At 42.4% G+C, this 24,191-nt stretch overlaps 1 protein-coding gene and 1 long non-coding RNA gene across 2 annotated transcripts; both read left to right on the top strand.

Moving 5' to 3' along the window:
- Window positions 1–11,040: 11,040 nt before the first annotated feature.
- LOC111257671 lies at window positions 11,041–13,701 on the top strand. Its single transcript, XR_002678276.1, has 2 exons — window positions 11,041–11,702; window positions 11,844–13,701. It is a non-coding gene; the product is annotated as an uncharacterized LOC111257671 (long non-coding RNA).
- Window positions 13,702–21,525: 7,824 nt separating this feature from the next.
- Window positions 21,526–23,366, top strand: LOC101763836. The gene is made up of 2 exons (XM_004973207.2): window positions 21,526–21,668; window positions 21,774–23,366. Exons 1-2 carry the CDS (start codon window positions 21,650–21,652, stop codon window positions 23,180–23,182), a joined length of 1,428 nt encoding a protein of 475 aa, XP_004973264.1. The 5' UTR covers window positions 21,526–21,649; the 3' UTR covers window positions 23,183–23,366.
- The last annotated feature ends 825 nt before the right edge of the window (window positions 23,367–24,191 follow it).

The following is a 24,191-nucleotide window of genomic DNA, read 5'->3' as shown; positions in this document are numbered from 1 at the left end:
TCCATTAAGAATTGAGGCTAAACAAAGTTATGACGTCAATATATGTTCCACTTGATCCAACAAGAATTGGGTCTAAACCAAGTTATGACGTCAGCAATTGTTAGACTTGGTCCAAGAAAAATTGGGTCTAAATCAATCTATGACGACAGCAATTATTGGGCTCAACACAACAAGAATTGGGCCTAAATCAATCTATGACGACAGCAATTATTAGGTTTGATTCAATAAGAACTAGGCCTAATTCAATCTATGACGAAATAGTTCATCACAACCGTCATGCCACACCAGACTGTGGTCCAACGTGGCTATGTGTCATGCTACGCAGGAGCTAGTTTACAATGACTTGTGGGACGAATTTTTATTCCTCATTATCTTAGTAACGCACCGAAATAAGGAAACGTCACTAGTCGTGATTTATGACACGGGAGTGACGAAAACCCTTCATCATTAGTCGAGCGTCATAAATCACGATTTATGATGAAAAAATGCATTTATGATACTTTTTGGTTCATCACAGGTCGCAAGATTGCTCGTAGTGAACCTTTGCACCCACCCCAAGCTATAATGCTGCGAAGAGCCATAAAGAACCTTTTGGGCTAGGATGCTAGATGGGACGTGGAAAGAAGAGGGTAAGTGTTTGGCGCCGCTAAGTAGCTGGTGTAGCCGCCTCATTCTTCCTGAATGATCAATCTGACCCCTTTTTTCCAATTTCTGGTGGATCTTTTAAATACATTATTCTATTTAGTAGGCATCATGGAAAGTGGATGTTTACTTTTTATGTTTTTAGGCTGAAATTTTAAATTCTAATTCCAATTTAATGGACATAGGAAAATGTCCAAATTATTCCCCTCAAGTATATCTAAAGTTTGAATACTTCCCTAAACTATTTTTGATTCAATTTACTCCATAACTCAACCTACCACTAATACAATTTGTCATTTTTTTCTCCATATGATTGCAAACATCGTAACACAGGTTAGAAAAAAATACATCATAAATTTATTATTGTGATTTTGAAAGGTTAGGATATTTAATAATAATAATTAATCCTTTGAATACAAAATTGTAAGAAAAAATAATGAAAATTTTCATCATATATTTTTTTGATATACACTGTGATGTCCACTACCTTGCAAAATATTAATTAAAATTCAACTTGTTTATGGAGAGAAAAGACAAATTATATTAGGACGTAAATTAAATAAAAAATAATTTAGGGAGTTATCCAGAATTTGGCTATACTTGATGGGAGTTAATTTGAACTTTTTTCACTGGACATGCTTAACAGTATCCACTAACCATTCTCCTTGAATCTTACCTGTCCCAGGAGACTCTATAAACATTCAAGTTAATTATTTGGCACATCATCGACAGTTATATGAGGTTTGGGCCAAATACCCTTGATTCCCTGATAATGAGGAAATAAAAGGAGTACGGGGAAAGGAAAAGAGAAAGTGAATCCTACATTCTAGCAACGCACTACATGAAATGCTCGCATGCATGCACATATTTTTGCTTTTACATCCCTGCCTTGCAATTGCTCAGATTCTCACAATCTCCCTTTATGCTTACGCTTTTATCTATCCTCTTTGTGCACGCCGAGATCGATATTCCTTTTTGTTACTAACTTACAGCTGAACCTAAATACCTTATAATGAGGCTCCTATACGCAATGTTTTATAGTAGGCCACCAGGTCAAAATTAAGCATAGCCAAATCCAATAAACCCAGCATTAAAGCGAAAGATTCTGCCGATGTCAACAAAGATGACTCATTTGGATAATACAGCCGTCGGAGATGCTAAAGCAAGAATTTGTCACATTTATTCTTCCATTCAGCTGTCACAATAAAATGTCAAAACATAAAAAAGAAATTTTTGAAGTGCTTATGCAGTCCATCTTAGTGCTTGACTGACTTGTGATTGAGAAAAGAGTAAAGCTACTTTCTGTCATGACTTTTTCGTAATAATCTAATAATGGTTCCTGCAACACTGCTCGACCTTACCAGAAACAGAATGTAATTTAAATGGAAGATTGTCCAGGTGCCATTGTTGTCAGTTAAATAGTTCTAATTCTAAGCAGGGCAGCACATCCAAGGAAATGGGTCATTGGTGCCCTACGTTTCGGGAAAAAAAAAATAGTTGCTCAGCAAGATGCCACGAAAATTTATCCCTTGATCAGTTTTTTTTGTCTTCGTGAGTTGTTAATGGTAACAAAAAACAGTAGTGTTCCCTCCTTTTGTTTTTACAGATGTTTTTATCTTTCCACACTCACCACACAATTCTGTTTTTGTGAAAGCATTTTATTAAATAATGTACGTCCATGGAAATTGCATTTATCATATATATATATATATATATATATCTTTATACTTTCAGATATTTTTTTGGAAAATTTTTGTAGAATTTGATAGAACGAGTTTTAACATTTCCAAACAACAAAAGAACAGAGGCAAGTACCATAAACTCAGGTGTGTTGTTGACTAGTATTCATTAATTTTCAGGAGACCAAGCAAAGGACCAGTGATCATCGCTTTGGATATATTTGTCCAAAATGGAGCGAGAAGCAATAATAAACTATACTTTTGAATTTTTTGAATTTTTCATGGTCTATGTGTACTCGTTTCGGTCTTTTTTTATATTTAGCTTCATGGCTGAGGATGATGTAAGAACTTGGCTGTGTGCGGTCACAGAGGTCGGAAACTATTTCCATTATTAAAAAAAATCAGGCAACACCCATGTTGGAACATGGCTTCCGTGTTATAACAGTTTGGACACGACTCCACTATGGCACCATCATAGCCAAGCAGGCTTCTTTGCGTTTGCTTGAGAACGCGTCTGATTGCAGTCAACTACTTCTGAAAGTTGTTGATGAAACAAGAGTGTGTTAAACTGACCAAAACCCATTTTGCGTTTAGCCTTGGGTTGAGAATTTGATATATAGACACCAGACAAGGACAACCAATGTAAAGATCAGAAGACAGTACTGCGGTAAACAATGAATAAGCTTCAGAACCCACTAAGTTATGATTTTGAAGCCAGCTTGAAATGCACATTTGGATCCAGAGAGCTTATGCATCTTGATTCGATTCCCATGTGAAAAATGATGTTTTTGAAAAATACATACTCACATAGGGATATGGTTTATCTAAGTACCATATTTCTGAAAAGCCATTCTTGGCTACAAACAACGTCAACAAATCGTCCACTTTAGCTATGTAAATATTGTCCATTAGCAGCCATGAGACTTATGGGCTAAGGCATGTACCAAAGTAGCATCAAAAGGGGAAAAAAAAGAAGACCAAGTGAACAAAAGGTGATGACAGGGAGATGGGCCTTTAGCATTCTTTCCTTGTAGCAGGGGAAGTTACACACTTTATATGCTTCGGAGTTCGGATTGTGTGTCCATGCATAGTCAGGGTATCAATGAGGAATTTCCCACCGTCCCTGTCCCCGCCAGACCCGACGGGATTGGTCCATCCCTACTCGGATCATTAAGGTGCTGGCTTGCAAATTGATCATATAAGGTGGTTTATGTTTTGGTTGTATACTCTAATTTCTTAGGCTCTCTATTGTTAAAAGATACGTTTGTACTCAATGTGGTTCGGTTGTGATCTTAGGTTTCGGTTTGAGTTTGCTTAGAGATACTTGTGTCCGGTTGTAATTCAAGTATATGAAGCAAATGAGTCCTAGACGATTACAACTGTACCGATGTAAATCTCTTGGTGTGTTTCACCATATATAAACACGTAACCCTGGTAAGCCGAGATAGGCAATCACGTTTCCTCCTTTTCTTTCATGATAATCAGAGCATCCTCTTCTACAAACATCCACAACCTCCCATAATCATAGCGTCACCATCAGCTACCCCTGCGCCGCCCCTACTAGGGGTTGTTTCTGAGAAACTGACTTGAGACAACTATCTCCTGTGGAGGCTCAATTCCTTCCTGCCATACGAGGAGCTCAACTGATGGGATCCTAGATGGATTTACATTGGAGCTGCCCAAGACTTTGGAGGTGGTCGAAGTGGACGACAAGAAGGAGATTGTCCACAATGTTGAGTACAACTCCTAGATTGCAAGGGATCAACAAGTGTTGAGCTATCTACTGAATTCTCTTACCAAGGACGCATTAGCGCTAGTGGTAACAGCAACCACAGTAGCAGAAGCTTGGAAAGTGTTGGGGGGAAATATCAACGGCCCCCTAATACGCGGCTTAAGGAAGCAAACCTGAAGGCCCGGGCCCACCAAATTGTGATCAAGTCTCCGCCTCGACCGACCCCAGCGTCAGGACCGGGAGCGCCCGACCTCCCTCCGAAGGGTTTCCGCCTCGACCGACCGTGGCCCCAGGGTCGGGAGCCCCCGACCCTGTACCACGAAGGTTCCGCCTCGCCCGACCCCGAGCGAGGGAGTCGGGTGCGTCGAGGCCCACGGGTCAGAATCCTCCTCGGATACGTTCCGCGTAGACAGGACAAATCCGGTGGGGCCCCCCGTCGGCCTCACCATAAATGCGCCGCAAAGAAGGCAGAGCGCAGGGCGACCGCGCCCCCCACGCAACCCGGCGCAAGTACCCACGCACGACCCTCCTGCACGAGCTACAGTACTGGCGGCCGGCTCCTATTCGTCACAAAGTACTCATGACCTCCGGCGACCGGAGGTAAGCTAGGGGCGGCCCCGTCCTCGGGCCCCGCACGCCCTCGGGCCCCGCGCAAACGGCAGTACAAGCGTGGAGCTCCCCCTCTACAAGCCATCGTCAGAGCGGCGGTATCCACCGTCCTCCCTAACGGACGGCAAGGTGACGACGAAACCCCCTCATCATGATCTACCCTGATACCTACGAACGTCGAAGTAGCTACCTGCGAGGAGCTGCGACACTTGGCATCCGGCGGCGACTCCTTCGAGCATGCACGACGGCACGCGTTCAGGGTCGGCAGGACGCCAGGCGCCATGAGCCCCTGCCCTCTTTCCCGCCAGGCCTTTTTACCATCTCACTCTCTACCTTTTACCCATTGTAACTCCGGCCGGCCCCTTGTGATATAAAAGGCGGAACCTAGAGCCGGAGGAAGGGGGACCGAGGGATCAGGATCCCAAAGATCAACACTCCTCCTAGAACACAAGAGACCTGGGACCAGTCCCTCTCTCGCCCGTCTGTAACCCCCTACTACAGAATCCCCGCACGCGCAACACGAGCATCCTCGATACTGGACGTAGGGCTCCCTTTGCCCGAACCAGTCTAATCCGTGTCTCCCGTGCAACCATCTGAGGCTTACGCGCATAAAAGAAATTCACTAGTCTAAGTCCTGATCGGCCGATCTTGACAACGACAGAAAGCGCTGAAAGAATGTTCTCAACTCACTTCAAGGCACAGATAGCAAATCTACACGTCTTACTCTCCACAACAAAGAAGGGTAACATGTCCTCCTCAGCTTACATTACCAAGATGTGTTTCTTCAAGGATGAATTAGCCACGGTTGGAAAAATTATAGATGATGATGAGATGGTTCACTTCATTCTAAACAGCAAAATTATAATCCTTTTGTGTCATCGATGTTTGGTCATGTTGGCTTTCTTTCCTTGAGTGAATTATATTCCCAGTTAATTACATACGATCGGCGCATGGAGATGTATCAAGAAGGGAATCAGTTACAGTCGTCAGCCAACATGGTTGGTAGAGGACGCGGCTATGGTGGTCGTGGCTGTGGTAGTCGTGGATGTGGCCGTGGGGGTGGTGGTCACGGTGGACAGTACTGTGGAAATAATTCTGATCCTAGCAACTCCAACGCAGCCAAGCAAGGTCCACGCAACAACAAGATAATCTGTCACATTTGTAAGAAAGCAGGACATGAAGCAGATCACTGCTGGTATAGATACGAAGAAGATGAAGACCAATAGAGTCAAAAGATGGCAGGGGCGGCTACTACCAATTATGGCTATGACACAAATTGGTATATAGATAGTGGAGCTTCTGAGTATGTTACTAGTGCACTTGAGAAGATGACAATTCATGACAAGTATAGTGGACGAGATCAAGTACATGCAGCTAATGGAATAGGTATGAAAATTAGTAACATTAGTCATACAACTTTACATACTCCTAGCAAAGATATTATTCTGAAAAATATTCTTCATGTTCCTAGTGCTAGCAAAATTCTAGTTTCAATTCATAAGCTAGCTTGAGATAATGATGACTTCATACAATTTCATCCAAATTTCTTTTGTATAAAGGATCAGGAAACGAAGATCAAGGCGGATCACGAGGTGATCTTTATCCCCTAGGGTTGCATCTATCTCAAGAAGATTCCAGAAAACAAGCTTTTACAGTCAATAAGCCTTCTACCACACGATGGCATAGTAGACTTGGTCATCTAGATTTTCGTATTGTAGAAAGAATTCTCAGCTCAAATAAACTTCCATGTGTTAGTGAAAATAATTCAGAGTCGATTTGTAATTCATGTCAGATGGCCAAGAGTCATCATCTTCCATATCCTATATCAAATAGTTCATCTGAAGCTCCTTTTGATTTTATTTTTTCGGATGTATGGGGACTGGCCCCCTTGTCCATTGGGCGCCACAGCTACTATGTTAGCTTTATTGATGATTTTTGCAAATACACTTGGATCTATCTGCTAAAGAAAAAATCTAATATTTTTCAAGTCTTTCAAGATTTCCAACAGCTTGTAGAAAGAAATTCAGCTGCAAAATTAGATCTATTCAATCAGATTGGGGAGGAGAATATGAGAAATTAAACTCCTTTTTTCAACGAATAGGGATTACCCACCGAGTTTCTTGCCCCCAAGCACACCAACAAAACAGTGCGGCCGAGAGGAAGCACCGACACATAGTTGAGGTAGGTCTTCCTCTCCTCGCTAATGCATCCATGGCCTTGAAATATTAGGATCATGCCTTTCTTACAACCACTTATCTCATTAATCTCCTTCCACTACAAGGTTTTTCCCCTAATGCCATGCCACACCATTGCAACACCACTAATTTGGTAGCAATAGGGGGGTTGTATTCCAACCTTTTCGTAAAATCGTTGCAATATGCGCCTATAATGCAATGGACTAAATGTGTTGTAATATTTGTGATTAGTCATTGCAACAGGCGTTTGCTACTGCAACTAATTTAGAATTGTGTTGCAATTAGTTGGCTTTATTGCCATGGTGCTTTGGAGTTGCATTAGTATTGATTTCCATTGCAATTACTTGGTGTTATTGCAACTATATTGGATTTGGTTGCTTTTGCTTGTAACTATTGTCGTGGTTGTTCTAGGTTGCAGTAATCTTCCATGGTGTTGCAATTGCTAGGTGGTTATTGCAACAAAAAGTTTGAATGGATGCAATAGCATGTTCCTATTGCCACGGTTTTCTAGGGTTGTAATAATCTTCTATGGTGTTGCAATTGTTAGGTACTTATTGCAACGACAATCCTAAATGGATGTAATATCATGTTACTATTGCTACAATTTTTTTTATGTTGCTATAGACTAATGTATTTAGTGGGCCTTTCTTTGTCTAGGGTCCAGCAGCATACGTGAGCGTCATGTTGCTTAGAGATGCACGTGGCTCTCCCCATCGATTGATCATCATCATCTGGATTGGGCGTGCATGTCCAGCAACCTTCGGTCGATGCCCTAGGTGTGTCATCTCCTAGAAGGCTAGTCAGGCCTGGCCTTGGGGGGTTGAGCTATGTAGCCGCACTAGGCCCACGAGGCCAAGGGGCCCAACCCCATATATCATCTACTAGATATGTGCCCATGCATTGCACAGGGTCACAAATTTTTCCAACGCCTATAGCGACCTACGTATATTTTACTTTGTTTAATTAATATACTCGTATGATTTATTATTGTGCATTTTACAAGTTTAAGTTGTTTTGATCATTTTAGAAAATAATAAAAAGCTAATAAATAATAGAAAACTAGAGCATTGCATTTTTAGCATGTGTGATACATACATCGGAAGCAATTTCGGTTGTAACGTGTAGTTGTTTGTCCTTGGGGCGTGTTGCAAAAAATACATGAAAAGTGTTGAGTTGCTTTGTATGTGGGCTGATTGCTTGGAGACATTGCGGGCAAAATTGCTTTGCACGTGGATGCAAGGTATATTCCAAAAAAAAAGGTCCGCATGTGCCAGCGGAGGCGCGGAGCGACCGGGCAACGGAGCCGAGGCCGATCCATATTTGTTCACTACAAGAAACCTGTTAATCTGTGATGAATTTTTTGTGATGATTTCAGAGAACATCACTAACTATACATAATCTATGATGATTTTCAATTTCCTATCACTAATATGTTAGAGTGGATATGAGGCCCGTATGACATTTTACCAATTTCGTCATGGAGCGGCCTAAAACCTGTGACGTTATAATAAATTCGTCACAAAGCGGTCCAAAACCTGTGATGTTATAATAAATTCGTCATGACTAACAAATTTAGAATTCTCATGACACAATGGGGGCAAATAGAATTTTTGAAACAAAAGGGGGAAAAACGAAAATAGAAAAGCAAATATAATATTTGAAACCGAAAATAAGGGAAAAAATAGAAAAAAAATGTCAAAGAATGGGTTCAAACTGGGATCTCGGGTAAAAGAGGCTCACGTGTTTACCATCAAGCTACATGTGATATTCTAAATGTTTTTGGTATTTTCTAAATGTTTTTGGTATTTTTCTCTTTTGTAGAAGTGCTCGTGTTCGTTGCTAACGTGGCTAAAGTCCAATCATCAACACCACTTCTCTTTCGGCCCGACCTCCTTTTCGGCCTGCTCCGCTTTTTTCCTCGCTCTAGCTCCGCGCAGCCCAGTCCGCACCTTTTCCCTTCCTCTCTTTCAGCCCGCTTCCTCCCCTACACCGGCCCAGAAAGCAGCTAGGCCACGTCACCGGGCTACGCCGGCCAAACAAGCAGCCAGGCCACGTCACCGGGCTGGCGGAAAAGGGCAAAAAAAGGTACTGTCCAAGGACCTTCATCGTTGTTGACTTGCTTCGGCATACATTGTTCTTACCATGTCAGTTATCCTCCAGTCCGCACCTTTTCCCTTCCTCTCTTTCGGCCCGCTTCCTCCCCTACACCGGCCCAGAAAGCAGCCAGGCCACGTCACCGGGCTGGCGGAAAAGGGCAAAAAAAGGTACTGTCCAAGGACCTTCATCGTTGTTGACTTGCTTCAGCAACCTTCCTCTCTTTCGGCCCGCTTCCTCCCCTACACCGGCCCAGAAAGCAGCCAGGCCACGTCACCGGGCTGGCGGAAAAGGGCAAAAAAAGGTACTGTCCAAGGACCTTCATCGTTGTTGACTTGCTTCGGCATACATTGTTCTGACGAATGTATGTTCTGACGAAAAAATTGTGCCTTAGTTGAGACTTGATGCCAAGACCTCAACATGGAACCAAGAAAGTCCAACCACCAGGCTACAACAGGTGTTTGTGCCAAGTTGGGGGAATTTTCTTCCCAGTACTGATTCCGTCCAGTTAGCTAAACTGTTTTGGAACGAAGAACACATGAATAGTTGGTATTTCTGTTTTTAATGTAGAATCAAAATTTGTAATTGGTATTTCTCTGTCATACGTAATCCAAATTAGATGTTTTTTTCAGAATTTTTCTAAAATTATGCTCTTTCATTTAGTGGCGTATTTCTTTATGTTAATTGCTATTTGTTAGATCTATTTCATATGACTTGTTTTCTTCCTCCAAGTAGGGAATAGAAGAAAAAAAATTCGCATAACAATTCCTAATGTAACTTGATATTTTCCAATGTTACGGTTAACATAAGGTTGTGTTCAAATTCGAGGTGCGCACGAGTTTGAAACTGCAACAAGGTATTCAAATCTCAAAGTTTGACTTATGGGCCAAAAATATGTTTCCACATCAATTTGTAAAATTTTCTGACCAAATTTAGATAATATTCTAATTATTATGTGGTAATTTGGAGATAGAAGTTTGAATTATCCATAAAAGACAATTGAATTATTTTATATATCTCTGAAGAATAGGCTAGAATTGAACATACAAGACTAAATATAATTTTTGTATAATTTTTGAATTTTATGGGAGTTACACATAGTTCAACTTTGAATTACTTTCGATAAGCACGTAGAAATTCATTTAAATCATAGAAAATAATCTGTTAAAAAATTCCTGAAACTCCTACATGACAACTTAGATGTTGTCTATTACACGTAAAAATATAATTAGGGGTATATAAAATAATTATTTTGCAAGTTACTTCACAAGGGTGTATTAATTAGTTAGTTAAAAGTAGAAAATAACTTTTTTGCACAACAAGTGGCAATGTAATCCACACATATCAACAACAGGGTAAAGGTAAGGTTGTATCCAATTTTGAGGAGTGTACGAGTTCGAACATGCGAAGTGCTACTTAAATCTCAAAGTTTGACTTGAGTTGTAGAAACTATGTGAGACATGTATCCATTTATAAATAATATATAGTACATCTTTAATAAAATCTCGTAAACCTTTTATGACAAGCTTATAGACCCAAAAAAAGGTTGTCATGTCAATTTGTAGAATTTTCTGACAAAATTTAGATATTATTATAATTATTATGTGGTAATTTGGAGATAGAAGTTTGAATTGTCCTTAGAAGACATAGCGCCAAGACATGGGCTGTAATGAAACATATGAACATAAATATATTTTTTTTGCAATTTTTCAAATCTTACCATAGATATGCATAGTTCAACTTGGTATTACTTTCAATAAGCACTTAGAAAATTATTTAAATGATAAGAAATAGTAATTCTATTCAAAAATTAATAAAACTCCTACATGACAATTTAGATGTTGTTTATTACATTTTAAAATATATTGATGTATTTAAGATAATTATTTTTGTGTGTTACTTTACAATGGTGTAATAAAATAAAAAAGAAAAAGAAAAACATTAAGCAAATAAGGCCTATTTCAGCCCAAATAGCCCAATTCGTCCTAGCCGTCCAAAGCCGATCTAACATTTGAAATCGATCCCGAGATGAATAAAAGCCTCCTCTCTCCCAAAACCCTATCTCTCTCCTCCCTCTCCCTCCGTCTCCCTCTCCCTCCCTCAAATCCGCTCCCAACCCACTCCCGTAGTCCCACCTCTCCCCGCAGCCCGCTCCCACTCCCACACCACGGCACCACCGCACTAGGCGCACTGCGCCCAGGCAACCACTGCCACTTCCCCGCCACCCGCCCTCGCCCATCGCCGCTCCGCCGCCCGCCGCCTGCCCTCACCTATCGTCCGCTCCACCGCCGCAGCCTCACCCCGCAGATCCACCCGCCGCCACACCCTCTCTGGCCTCTCCTCACCGACCCACCACCGCACGCCTCCCTCTCCGTCCCTCAAATCCGCTGCCACTCCCCGCCGCCACCCACTCTGCCTCTCCCCGCAGATCCACCCGCCGCCACCCCCTCTCTGGCCTCTCCTCTCTCCTCACTGGGCTCCTCCCGCGGGGCGGCGACGGCAGCAAGCGAGCTCCCCCGCGGGCAACAAAGCGTGGGGCAGGGCCGCCTCCCGCATCCGGCCTACGAGCGGTGCGACGTAGGGCGGCCCCAATCCCTCAGCCTGTCTGTGAGCGCCATGACACGGGGTGGGGCCGCCTCCCTCCACCTGCCGGCGAGCAGCACGGGATGGGGTCGCCTCCCTCGATGGCCTCCTAGCAGCACAGCATGAGGCAGGCCTGCCTCCCTCGGCTAGCCTGCTAGGGGCGGCGGGGTACGGGCATCCCCGCTCACCACGAGGCCACCACCCCTATCCTGTCCTGGGATGCCTCTCAGATCCTGTTTGTCTTTGGTAGAAGTTCTCTCATGTTAGTAGGCTTATTAGTTCCTGCCTTTTTTTTTGTTTTCTGTCAAGGAGCTTGGACCAGATCTCTGCTTGCATCGCAACCAAGGAGCAAGGACTAGAGCTGCTGTGAAGGATTTGGATTTGCCTGGCGCTGCAAAGGTACGGGATCAAGGTAAAAAATCATAAACTCCCCACCTAGATCTGCTGCTTCCAGTGGCAATCTCATTGTTAATCTGAGCAAAATGTTTGATTCTTGGAAGTTCAGAGTAGAATTCTAATTCTTTTGTAGTGTGCATCAAAATTTATGCAGTAGAAATGTAGAAGATATAGTTCTTGGTATAGTTCTTTTTAAAGGTGCCCATATATTAATGTAGCCTTAGCATATCAGTTTTTCCCTTTTTTTGAATTGTAGTGAAATGACCTGCTATTGTGGCCTTGTCCTTCAAATTATCAACACATATTATATTATATGTTCTGAAATGTTAACCTGCTATTGGTAGATAAGGTGATGTTTTCACTATTGGTGTTAACGCTATACATGGCATAAGTTTCCTCTTGATTGAGTTATGTCTGTCATGCAAGCCTATCTTACAGCTTTTCCTGACTTTATGCTTGTGGTAAAAGCCTGTGTGCTTGTAATTCAGAAGGGGATACAACAGTTAGTTTTACTAGTATAAAAGCACTGAAGGATAAAGCAGCTAAGAAACGAGCATTAGCCAAAAGGAATCAACAAGATGGCAATGGACTGGTGATTTTTAACTCCGCTACCTGTGAATATTTCTGAATCAGATTTCTATCACTGAGTGCATTTTGTATATACCTGATTGACTTGTAGGCTTGATCATATAACCTTTTCGTAGGAAATTTTACTTTTGAATAATTTTGCAAATTTATTTGTAAACCTGCTAGTCTATAGGAGTTTTTTTTGTTTTCGTTTTCCTCGTCAATATGACTGAGAATGCAAGCAAATGTCTATTAGTTTTTAGGAGTTTTTTTTTCTATTTTCATTTTCCTCATTAATATGACTGAGAATGCAAGCGAATTATCTAGGGTTTGGATTGCAAGTTTTGTAAGCCAATCTCTTTATTATCTTTATTGCTACTAGTTCTTGTGTCATATTTATCAACGAAATTAGCTAGGCAGCTATTCTATTGTGGTTTGAAAATATTATGTACTTGCTGCTACTTGCATTTGGTTCTCTGATTAAATTAGTCTAGACTTTTGGCTTGATGTGAGTGGATATCAGTTGTCCCTTTCTTTAATTGGCATGAACACCTGTTGCTAAGTCTGTGAACAATCGTGCTGGCCAAGATCATCTAGTGTTCACAATCGTGCTGGGCAAGATCATCTAGTGTTTCCTATCGTGACTATCTCTGGATATTTTATTAGCTTGTTCTGAAGTAGCCTTGCTGTTGCTTACGTTAGTCATGGAAGGAATTTTTTATTGCCGAAGATCATTCATTAACTGAAAGTTGGTCATTTGAGAAATAAAATGAATTCATCATATAGTCATTTGATGGATAATTTTACTTTAAATGAATCAACAATTTTCAAACCCATTAGTCTTTAATTTATGATTCCAAATTGCTTACCTTCAAAATGGTTCAGTCCATGCTATTGTTGCTAAAATAATATAATTTCAGTTTACCTGATGCATATACCAAGGTTAATGATTTTTTCAGGAGCAAGATAGAGTTTGAGTGGAGTGCACAAGTGATGGGATGGTCAATGTCAAGCCAACCTTTGCTATAGTGCTAGACATAGCTTATACATTTTGATGTGTTCAAACTAGCTAGTGTGAGTCGGATACCTTATGTGTTTCAGTTCTGCATGTGTTATCGACTAAGTTTGACATTGGATGGTTTCATTAATGATTTGTACGAACAAAGCATATTTTGGATTAATGGATGTCTAAATGCCTCTTTCATCATATATTGTTCGGCATGCAATTATTGTTTGAAGCAAACAAAGCGTTGCAATATGGACTATCGACATAATAATTTGGCGTTGCAATATATGATATAGCAACAAACAAACGATGTGGCAAAAAACATCATACCAACGAAATTGTGGGCGTGGCAATAGAGTCTCCAAACTGTAGCAACACAATAGTAAGTGTGGCAATAGAGGGTCCAGGTATAGCAACTAGTATTGATTGTGGTAATAGAGAGGCAACCTCTAGCAACCAAACATTTATCGTGGCAATAGATAGTTGCACCTATAGCAACCACAATGTTTAGTGTGACAATAGAGAGGCTACCTCTAGCAACCAAATATTTGCCGTGGCAATAGAGGGTTCCACCTATAGCAACCACATAGATAGTGTGGCAATAGAGAGGCGAAGTAGCAACCAAATATTTATCGTGGCAATAGAGGGTTCCACCTATAGCAACCACAGAGATAGCGTGGCAATAGAGGGTCCATCTATTGCAATGTTATTGATGTGTGGCAATAAGATCTATTGCAACACCCATTGCCATTGCTAGTGCACCTATTGCCACTCTTTGGGTATGTAGCAACAGGTATTTCTAGCAACATCGGGTGTCTTGCAATAGTTACTATTGCAACACCCACGATGGTTGCTTATACTATGGCTTGCGACACTACATGGTGTTGCAATAACACTCCATTGTGTTGCAATAGGAGAAAACCTATTGCAATGCCAAAATGAGTCGTGGTGCAAACTTTAGACCATGGTTACTGTGGCAACGCCTGCCAACGAAATTTTTGTGTTGCAATTTTATCTATTGCAACCATTTTTGGTATATTGCAACACTTTTAGACCATTGCATCAAGAGTAAAACCTTGTAGTGTTCCTACCAAAGTTATCAATTATGATGTCCCTGTTGCGCGCCTATTGCAAGAAACTCCAGATTACACATCTCTTCGAGTCTTTGGTTGTGCTTGTTGGCCAAATTTACGACCATATAATTCCCGCAAGCTTGCCTTCCGCTCTATTAATTGCGCCTTCCTAGGATATAGTGCTATGCACAAGGGCTTCAAATGTCTTGATATTTCCACTGGTCACATATATATCTCTAGAGATGTTGTCATTGATGAAGAAGTTTTCCCCTTTGCTCATCTCCATCCTAATTCCGGCACACAAATTCGCCAAGAAATCAATCTTCTACCTCCACATTTGCTAGGCTATGTGATATAAACCCGCTAGGGTTGATTCCCGATCTTTCGATGAGAGGCGTAGGATAACTCGATTGGTTGATGGAGATGACGTTCACAGCCCAACTACAGCCTTCCAAGCTGCGCCTTAGCAACCGATACACCACCTCCAATGGCTGCCGCGATCTTGTGGAGCGCGTCACCCGGCCACTAGGGCACTTGTCCTGCAAGCAATGAAGAACTAGCAAGAACAAGTATAACAAGTAATGAATTTACTAGATGAAGATGAAGGTTTCCAACTCAATCTCAATAAGGTGGGGTTCCGAAGACAGCAAGACGGGCGGCTGATCCAGCACGCGCGCTTACAGGCAAGTAGCGAGAGCTAAACTTGAACAAAACAAAACCCAATCTGTTCGTGGCGGCTCTAATCCTTATTAATACCTAGGAGGACGACCAGGGGGGTGTTGGGGTCGTGCTCCAACCCTAGGACATGTCCCTAATGGACCCAACTTGATACACGGCCCATTGGGCCAAAATAAGACGACGCAGCACCTCTGGACAGAAAACCTCTCGGTAGTATTTCGATGATTGCGGCCGACTCAGAGAATATATGGATATCATTCTAGATCCATATGAAAATAGACTTCATAAGAATTACAAGGAGTACTTGAACACCTAAAACGGAGTCCGGATGAGGTCGTGGCGGCCATTGCAAGTTGACACAAAGCTGTAGTCCGAATCCAGCCCCAAAACGTATTGGATTGGAACTCTTTCTTTCCTTGGGCCAAAAGTGACGTGGTAGCCTGGTGGAGGACGTTAGGAATACTTGGATTTGGCCCCCAATCTACTTATGTGGTCCTCCATGCTTTCCATGTGTGTTTAACACTATTTTTGATCCATGTACGTATTTTTGAAATTGACAACGAATACACATCATGGTGCAGCATCAATTTCATCAAATGTGTCACATATAATTATGATAAAGAATTGTTTCACCTATGAATCAAAAGTTACTAATGTGGTTGTATCCGAGCAGGTTATGTCCTCATCATTCTCCCTTTTTTGGCTGCAAGTCGTCCTCGACTTGCTCCAATGGCATTCTAAGGTGGTGGCTTTGATGTTGGAGCACGGAGCGACGGCCATGCTGCATGGCCACAACCAGTAATGCTCCCCTTCTTTGGCCTTACCCTATTGCATATGGGAAAAACTAGAAAAACTTTGCAACACATTATTAGTGTTAGTGCAGCCCTCTATTTGATCATGGTATTGTTGCCCAAAAGGATATTTCAGATTAGAGCAAATATAAACTTTATGCACCAAATATTCTCCTTTGCTGTCATATTTGCCAATTGCATGAAGCGAACAATGATTAAAACTTGGCAAACCAGAATCAAATTTAAGTTTCTCTTTTAGACAATTTAGATTACACAAAACATCAAATTCAATAGAACCCAAAGTATTTAAAGAGGATAGCAAATTCAGTTCATCTTGTGCACAAGTAATAGGATGAAAAAGGTTATCTTCAGCACATTTGTATGGTTCCAAACCAAAAGTATCACACTTATTCGCTACTTGTGGCATAGGAGTAAAAGAATCATCAGCACACAAGTCCTCTTTATCACAAGGAACAACAAGTAATTCATTTTGTGATAAAGAAAAATCAACAGTGGGTTCCACTATTTGTTGTTCTTCATTAGCATGCAGGGTGGACAAATTTTGGACATTATGGGTCATATCATTATTGCAAGTATTCACAGATAATAGAATCTCCTTTTCAGCATTGAGAGCAAGACAATACAATTGAGCAAGATGCATGCATGATTTGCTAATTAACAAAGTTCGAATTTCAGAATTGAGCCCTCTCATGAACCTACTCATCACATCTTCCATGCATTCATCTAATCCACCATACATGATACAAATTTTAAAATCATGAAAGTATTCTTTCACAGTCCTACTACCTTGCCTCAAGTTGTCTAATTTAGCAAGCAAATAATCAGCATAATATTCAGGAATGAATGCATCTCTAAAAAGAAATTTAAAGTCTTCCCAAGATTCTAGAACTTTCTTACGCCTACAAATGCGTTTCCATTGTAGCAAGGCAAATTCAGTCAAAATATTAGAGGCAATATAAATCTTTTGTTTCTCGGACAGGTCATGCTCATCAAATTCATTATCTACTTTTATCTCCCAATCAATGTAAGCTTTAGGATCAAACTTACCATCATATAACGGCAAGTGTTGAATAACACCCTGAATATGAGAGTCTAGTTTCATCAGCTCCAAAATCTCCGTATCACCTGCCATGGTTAGTAGGAAACAAGAAACACAAAAATAATATGTATCCTCCTGTCAACTACTATGATGTGTTGGTTGTAATTCTCTCAAACTCAACTTGTAAAAACAAGCCCTTACAAGTTCTTACCAAGCCAAACAGGAGGTGATGGCAACCAACAAGTCTGCAACCATGGAGTGAAGTGTATCGATGCCGCAGCAACAAAAGCCTGTCAAGCTGTAGTCGAATATGTGGAGCTCTAGGTGGGCTAAAGCAAGGAAGTACTAGAACCACGTTAGTTGCAAGCAAATTGAACAAACGCTCAACGACGTTATTGTGCTGGTCCTAAGCTAGTATGTGCTAGAGACGCGAGCCTGGACACAAACGAAGTCACTAAGCTACAGCAAGAAAGGATCACAAGGAGAGGAAAAAACAACAAAAGAAAAACCCTTCTCTTCTTCTTTATCGTTCTTTTCTTTCTTTCTTTCTTTCTGTTTTTCTTTTCTTTCTTTCTTTCTTTCTGTTTTTCTTTTCTTTTTTTGTCAAGTAGCACAGAGCTCAAATTTTGCAACAAGAGATAACAAGCTACTTACAGCAATTAAATATTTTCTTAGGAAGAGTGATTCAGTAGCAAAGTCAAACAAGTAGCGAGAGCTAAACTTGAACAAAACAAAACCTAATCTGTTCGTGGCGGCTCTAATCCTTATTAATACCTAGGAGGACGACCAGGGGGGTGTTGGGGTCGTGCTCCAACCCTAGGACATGTCCCTAATGGACCCAACTTGATACACGGCCCATTGGGCCAAAATAAGGCGACGCAGCACCTCTGGACAGAAAACCTCTCAGTAGTATTTCGATGATTGCGGCTGACTCAAAGAAGATATGGATATTATTCTAGATCCATATGAAGATAGACTTCATAAGGATTCCAAGGAGTACTTGAACACCTAAAACGGAGTCCGGATGAGGTCGTAGCGGCCGTTGCAAGTTGACACAAAGCTGTAGTCCGAATCCAGCCCCAAAACGTATTGGATTGGAACTCTTTCTTTCCTTGGGCCAAAAGTGACGTGGTGGCCTGGTGGTGGACGTTAGGAATACTTGGACTTGGCCCCCAATCTACTTATGTGGTCCTCCATGCCTTCCATGTGTGTTTAACACTATTTTTGATCCATGTACGTATTTCTGAAATTGACAACGAATACACATCATGGTGCAGCATCAATTCATCAAATATGTCACATATAATTATGATAAAGAATTATTTCACCTGTGAATCAAAAGTTACTAATGTGGTTGTATCCGAGCAGGTTATGTCCTCATCACTATGGGGATGTATGTTATGCACCTAATGTTACTAATGATCCTGGTGAACATGTTGATATTGTGCAAGAATGGGCCGCGACAAATTTGGAGCAAACTACCGAAGAAAACACAGCATATGATAATACTCCAACTACTGAAGGAGTCCTGGCTGCAGACAATCTGGGCGGCAGATCCCAAACTGATTTGTCGACAGCTCCTGGTAACAAGTCGGGCATGCTTTCCCAGGACAATATGCTGGCACCTGTGCGCGTGTCCGTGTCGTCTCCGCCTTCAACGCGTGGGAGGGGGGCAGGTCTCTCGCTTCCTACACGGAAGCTCGCGCGCTCCGCTTTCACCACGTGGCGGACCGTCTCCACTAGACTCAATCAGCTCTGCGTCCCCCCGCCTACTGGTTCGCCTGCGGCATTCTCTACTCCGCCACCATCTGGATTAGATGCATCATCGTGAATTACAATGCCGGTTGAGCCTTTACATGGTATTGTTAAACCTAAGATGTTTACAGACGGGACCATTCATTATGGAAACTTTTGTGCTACTGGCGAACCAGAAAATCTACGGGAAGCAAGTATGCAAGAGGAGTATACAGCATTGCTCAAAAATAATACTTAGCATTTGGTTGAATCTAAGGATGGCTGTAATCTAATTGACTGCATATGGGAAAGGTTTTGGAATAATCTGAATTGAACTATCCCAACCCAAAGAAATTCCAATTCAAGGTTAAAAAGAAATATGATGGGACCATTGATCGATACAAGGCACGATTGATAGCTAAGGGCTTTCGGCAAAGATATGGGATTGATTATGAGGACACATTTAGTCCAGTTGTCAAGATTGCTACTGGGAGGCTTGTTTTGTCTTTAGCCGTCTCTAGAGGTTGGTGCTTACGACAGTTGGATGCTCAGAATGCGTTTTTGCATGGTGTTCTAGAAGAGAAGGTTTATATGAAACAACCTCCAGGTTTTGAAAAAGATGATGCTCCAAATCAAGTGTGCAGACTTGATAAAGCAATTAATGGTCTGAAGCAAGCTCCACGTGCTGGTATGCAAGATTAAGTTCTAAGTTAATTGATCTCGGGTTTGTCGCCTCAAAATCAGATACTTCCTTGTTTATTTATCAAAAAGTAGGAGTTATTATCTACATGCTTATATATGTTAATTGTATCATTGTCACTAGCTCTTGTAGTGAAGCAATTTCGGCTTTGTTATTGGATCTACGAAGGAAATTTGCTCTAAAGGATCTTGGTGACTTAAATTATATTTTGGGTATTGAGGTTCAGAGAAGTAAAGAAGGATTATTACTCTCTCAAGAAAAATATGTGCAAGAGATTTTAACGTGTGTTGGTATGGTTAAATGTAAAGGCTAAACAACTCCATTGTCTAGCCTAGAAAAACTCTTAAGTTTTGAGGATGATCCGCTTGGTCCAGAAGATAGCACTCATTATAGAAATATTGTTGGGCCTTTGCAATATCTTACTCTCACTCAGCCGGATCTAGCCTTTTCTGTTAACAGGGTATGTTAGTTCTTGCACGCACCAACATCAATTCATTGGACTGCCATTAAACGAATTCTTGGTTATGTACAATTTAAATTGAATCTTGGGTTAAATATCAAGAAATCAAGTTCTATAACTTTGAGTGCCTTCCCTGATTCTGATTGAGCTGGAAGTGTTGATGATAGAAAATCTACCGGAGGATTTGCAATTTTCCTTGGTCCTAATCTTGTATCTTGGAGTGCTAGAAAGCAAGATCTAGCACAGAAGCAGAGTATAATTCTATGGCTAATGCTATTGTGGAATTGATTTGGTTGGAATTGTTATTGTTAGAACTTGAAGCTCGGTTGACACAGCCTCCTATATTATGGTGTGACAATTTATGGTGTGACAATTTAGGAGTTACTTACCTTTTAGCAAATTCAGTCTTTCATGTGCGGGCTAAGCGTATTGAAATTGATTTTCATTTTGTTTGAGAGAGAGTAACGAAGAAGCAGCTGCAAGTTCGGTTAGTATCTACTCATGATCAAGTCGCAGACAGGTTCACTAAAGCTTTGCCGGCTGGTAAGCTAGAAGAGTTCAAGAACAATCTAAATCTCAGGAGAAAGAGTAGTTTAGATTGTGGGAGGATGTTAAAAGATATGTTTGTACTCAATGTGGTTCGGTTATGATGTTAGGTTTCGGTTTGAGTTTGCTTAGAGATAATTGTGTCCGGTTGTAATTCAAGTATATGAAGCACGAGTCCTAGACGATCACAATTGTACCAATGTAAATCTCTTGGTGTGTTTCACCATATATAAACACGTAACCGTGGCGAGCTAAGATAAGCAATCACGTTTCCTCCTTTTCTTTCATCCATACAGTTTGAAGAACATATTTTTGATACTTGTAAGATTTTCTGTACACTGTGGGAATTGGAATCTTCCAAGCACCAAACAACGTTGAAGCTGAATATCATTTCTTGAACCTCAGTATCCTTTTCAATTTCCTAAGAAAAAGCCATCAGAAAACGAATGAGATACACACATAACAATCTTTAATCTTTTGATTAGCACATATGGATGGAACATGCATTGGCACAACAGCGGCACGCCTCCATCTGGTATATGCTCTTGTACATTGAGACCAACAGACAGCGCATGTTTATATAGTATATGCTCACACTTTTATACCAACATCCATTCAGTCTTTTCCTTTAAATTAAAGAACGGATTCTAGTATAGTTTATTGGAGATACCGTTTCAATTGACACTATACATATCGTGGGCTCGTCGTTGATGCTACTTTGGTTCAGATTCCTTCCAGCACTTGAGGAGGTTTAGGACATGTAACATTCCAAACTTGAGAACAACCAAGAAATTTTAGCTTTTCCCCCTTTATTTCAGCAGCCGCCACAAAAAGCTAAAGAGGTGAGAAACATATGCTTTGAACTTGAATACATCTCAGTGCTTGACTGACTTCTAATTTCAAGCACTTTATGCCAAAGGTTGTCGATAATAGTAAGCTTTTGAGTCATCCGAATCGTCCTTGCCTGTATAAATGTTCAAACGTGAGCAGAATGTTAGGTGCAGCCTCGCAGTATAGTGCTCGGCTGGCTAGCTGCAGGAGTGGAAGCTAACTCGGCAGCAGAGTGAGTCTGAAGAACAGAGCCAAACGACCGCTTGTGGACAAATGGAAGACGATCAACAAGGTTCCAAAGAAAACATATCTTTTTTGTTGTTTCCCAAATAGGTTAAGGATCAAAAGTGAGAAATGTTGCCGTTGTCTAAACATATATACTCAAATTTAATTGCAGGGCAAGCTGACGATATCCATGTCGTGAACATCCTTCCCCTGGCAGAAGAGTTGAGGGAGCAGCTGGCCATCAACCACTCCTCGGAGGAGCAACTCGGCGGTGGCTCGCCGTCGTGCCCCATCACCATCGCCGAGGTCGGACGCTTAACGCGCAACGTCGACGCGGCGATGTACGACCCGCACCACATCTCCATCGGCCCGTACCACCTGCTCAGAAACCCGGACCTCGTAAGGGATGCCGAGAAAATCAGAAGCCTCGAAGCAATACTGTCGGCGGCGAGCGGCGGCACGGTGCTGGAGGAGTACGTCGACGAGCTTGAGCGCCTCGAGGGTGACGCGAGGAGATGCTACGCTCACTCGTTCCCCGAAATCACAAGCAGGGTGTTCGTGCGCATGCTGCTACTCGACGGCTGCTACTTGCTGGCCCAGTTCGGCACGATCGGCGGCGGAGGACGCAGGAGCCATGCCGGTGCTGACATGGCCAATGGCCATGTTGAGGGCGGCACTCTGTTGGCGCCGGCGGCACCCAGCGGCGACAGGCTGGAGACTCTCGCGGTGGTGCGCGATGTATTCTACCTTGCAGAGAACCAGATACCATTATTCATCCTCGACAAGATCCTCCAGATAAATGTTTCTGACCCAAGCGCTCACGCCGCGGACTGGATCTTGTGGTTCGTCCAAGCAATCCTGCAGACGTACTCGGTGGCGTCGCTCCCGTCGCCGAGACCAGGCAATCTGCTGCATCTACTGCACATGCACTTGCAGCCCACTAATCCCCCATCGTCAGACACGGCCGGGGATACCACCGGCGGCAAGAAGCTGGGACGGTGGCGCACGGCGACGGAGTACTACTTCGTCGGCGTGACCTTAAAGCCGCGGCCGCTCGACGGCGCTGTCGGCACGGTCCGGAGCGTCCTCGACGTGCACCTGGACAGTGGCGGCGGCACGCTGGAGATCCCGCCGCTGATCATCGACGCCGAGACGTGGCGGCTGCTGCACAACCTGATGGCGCTGGAGCAGCGCAACCCGGGGCCGGCGGCCGCCGGGAGCCACGTCACGGCGTACTGCGTCTTCATGTCGCAGCTGGCGTGCACGGCGGCGGACGTCGACCTCCTGTCGAGCAAGGGGATCATCGCGCACGCCCTCGGCAACAACGGCGAGGTCGCCAGCCGCTTCGCCGACCTCTGCAAGGGGATCCTGTTCAGCCTGGACGACCCCCGCGGCAACTACCTGAGAGGGACGTGCCAGGCGCTGGAGGAGCGGTTCCAGAGCCGTGCGCGCCGGTGGATGGCGTGGCTGGGGCGCAAGTACTTCGACAACCCGTGGCTCTTCATCGGGCTCCTGGCAGCTGCCGTTGGGCTAGCTTGTACCGTCGTGCAAGCAGTGTATGCTGTTTTGTCTGACAAATAGGAAGCCTTATTCAGGGATGTTTGTATATATTCTGGTGTTCTTGTATCGATTTCAACTGCTTAAAAAAGTTTGTATGCTGCTTAGAGAACGAACTTTGATAGTTGTAATTAGTAGGCCGTAAAATTGGGGATAATATTTCATTAGGACATTATATGACCGTGGTATGGTATGTTCCTTTGTATTTTGTCCGTTCCCGCCCGTCGAACATACTCAGAGCAGATTCCATGATTTCCTGCAAACAAAAAGCACACCCCAAATGCAGAATTAAGCATATTAGCATTCAAGAGTGGTAATTTTGCTTCGCTCATTCCACACAGAAAGAAATTAAAGAAAATATATGTAATAATGTAAACCGGACCTTACGTGTGTAAAGTCAAGATCAAACAGCTAGTTTTGTAAGAGGACACATGATTTGCAATATGTTTTAGTAGATATTATCATTCAACCACCACTAGATATATATTGTGGTATTTGCATCAAGTTTCACAAATTGCTGTATCAAGCTATTTTTACAGAAACAGTTTTCCTTCATAAAGATGCAAACCAGCATTCGAGTAGTCTCCGATTTTTATCGAGAATTCAAGAGAGGTGAAATCTTGACCATGTGCATGACACAAGGAATGAAGTGGATAAGATTGAATCTTGCTACCTTTGGTCTTTTCATCGGACCCAACTGTAAACTTTTCTGTCTGCCAATCAGCTGGTCGAGATTGGAAAGCAAGAGAGGACCACATCATTGGAGTAAAAGATCATGTCCTCAAAATGCATTAACAAGAATCAAAGAAGCTTTGCAGGTCGTCACTAAAAGCTACTCCCTTGGTTTGATCACAATGTTTGTAAATTGATGACATCGAGAGTGTAGTTACTGCACGATTTTTCACGCCGTGCCCCTAATTAAATGCTTTTAATGAAAATAAACAGATCTATCGCCTTATTTAATAGGGGTACGGATGTTTATTTCACATCGATCATTGATCAGTATAGGAGTATATATGTATATATGGTGCGC

Source organism: Setaria italica, chromosome VI, assembly GCF_000263155.2.
Source record: "Setaria italica strain Yugu1 chromosome VI, Setaria_italica_v2.0, whole genome shotgun sequence".
Lineage (NCBI taxonomy): Eukaryota > Viridiplantae > Streptophyta > Magnoliopsida > Poales > Poaceae > Setaria > Setaria italica.
The sequence above is the reverse complement of the archived record's forward strand: the minus strand, read 5'-3'. Positions and strand labels throughout refer to the sequence as shown.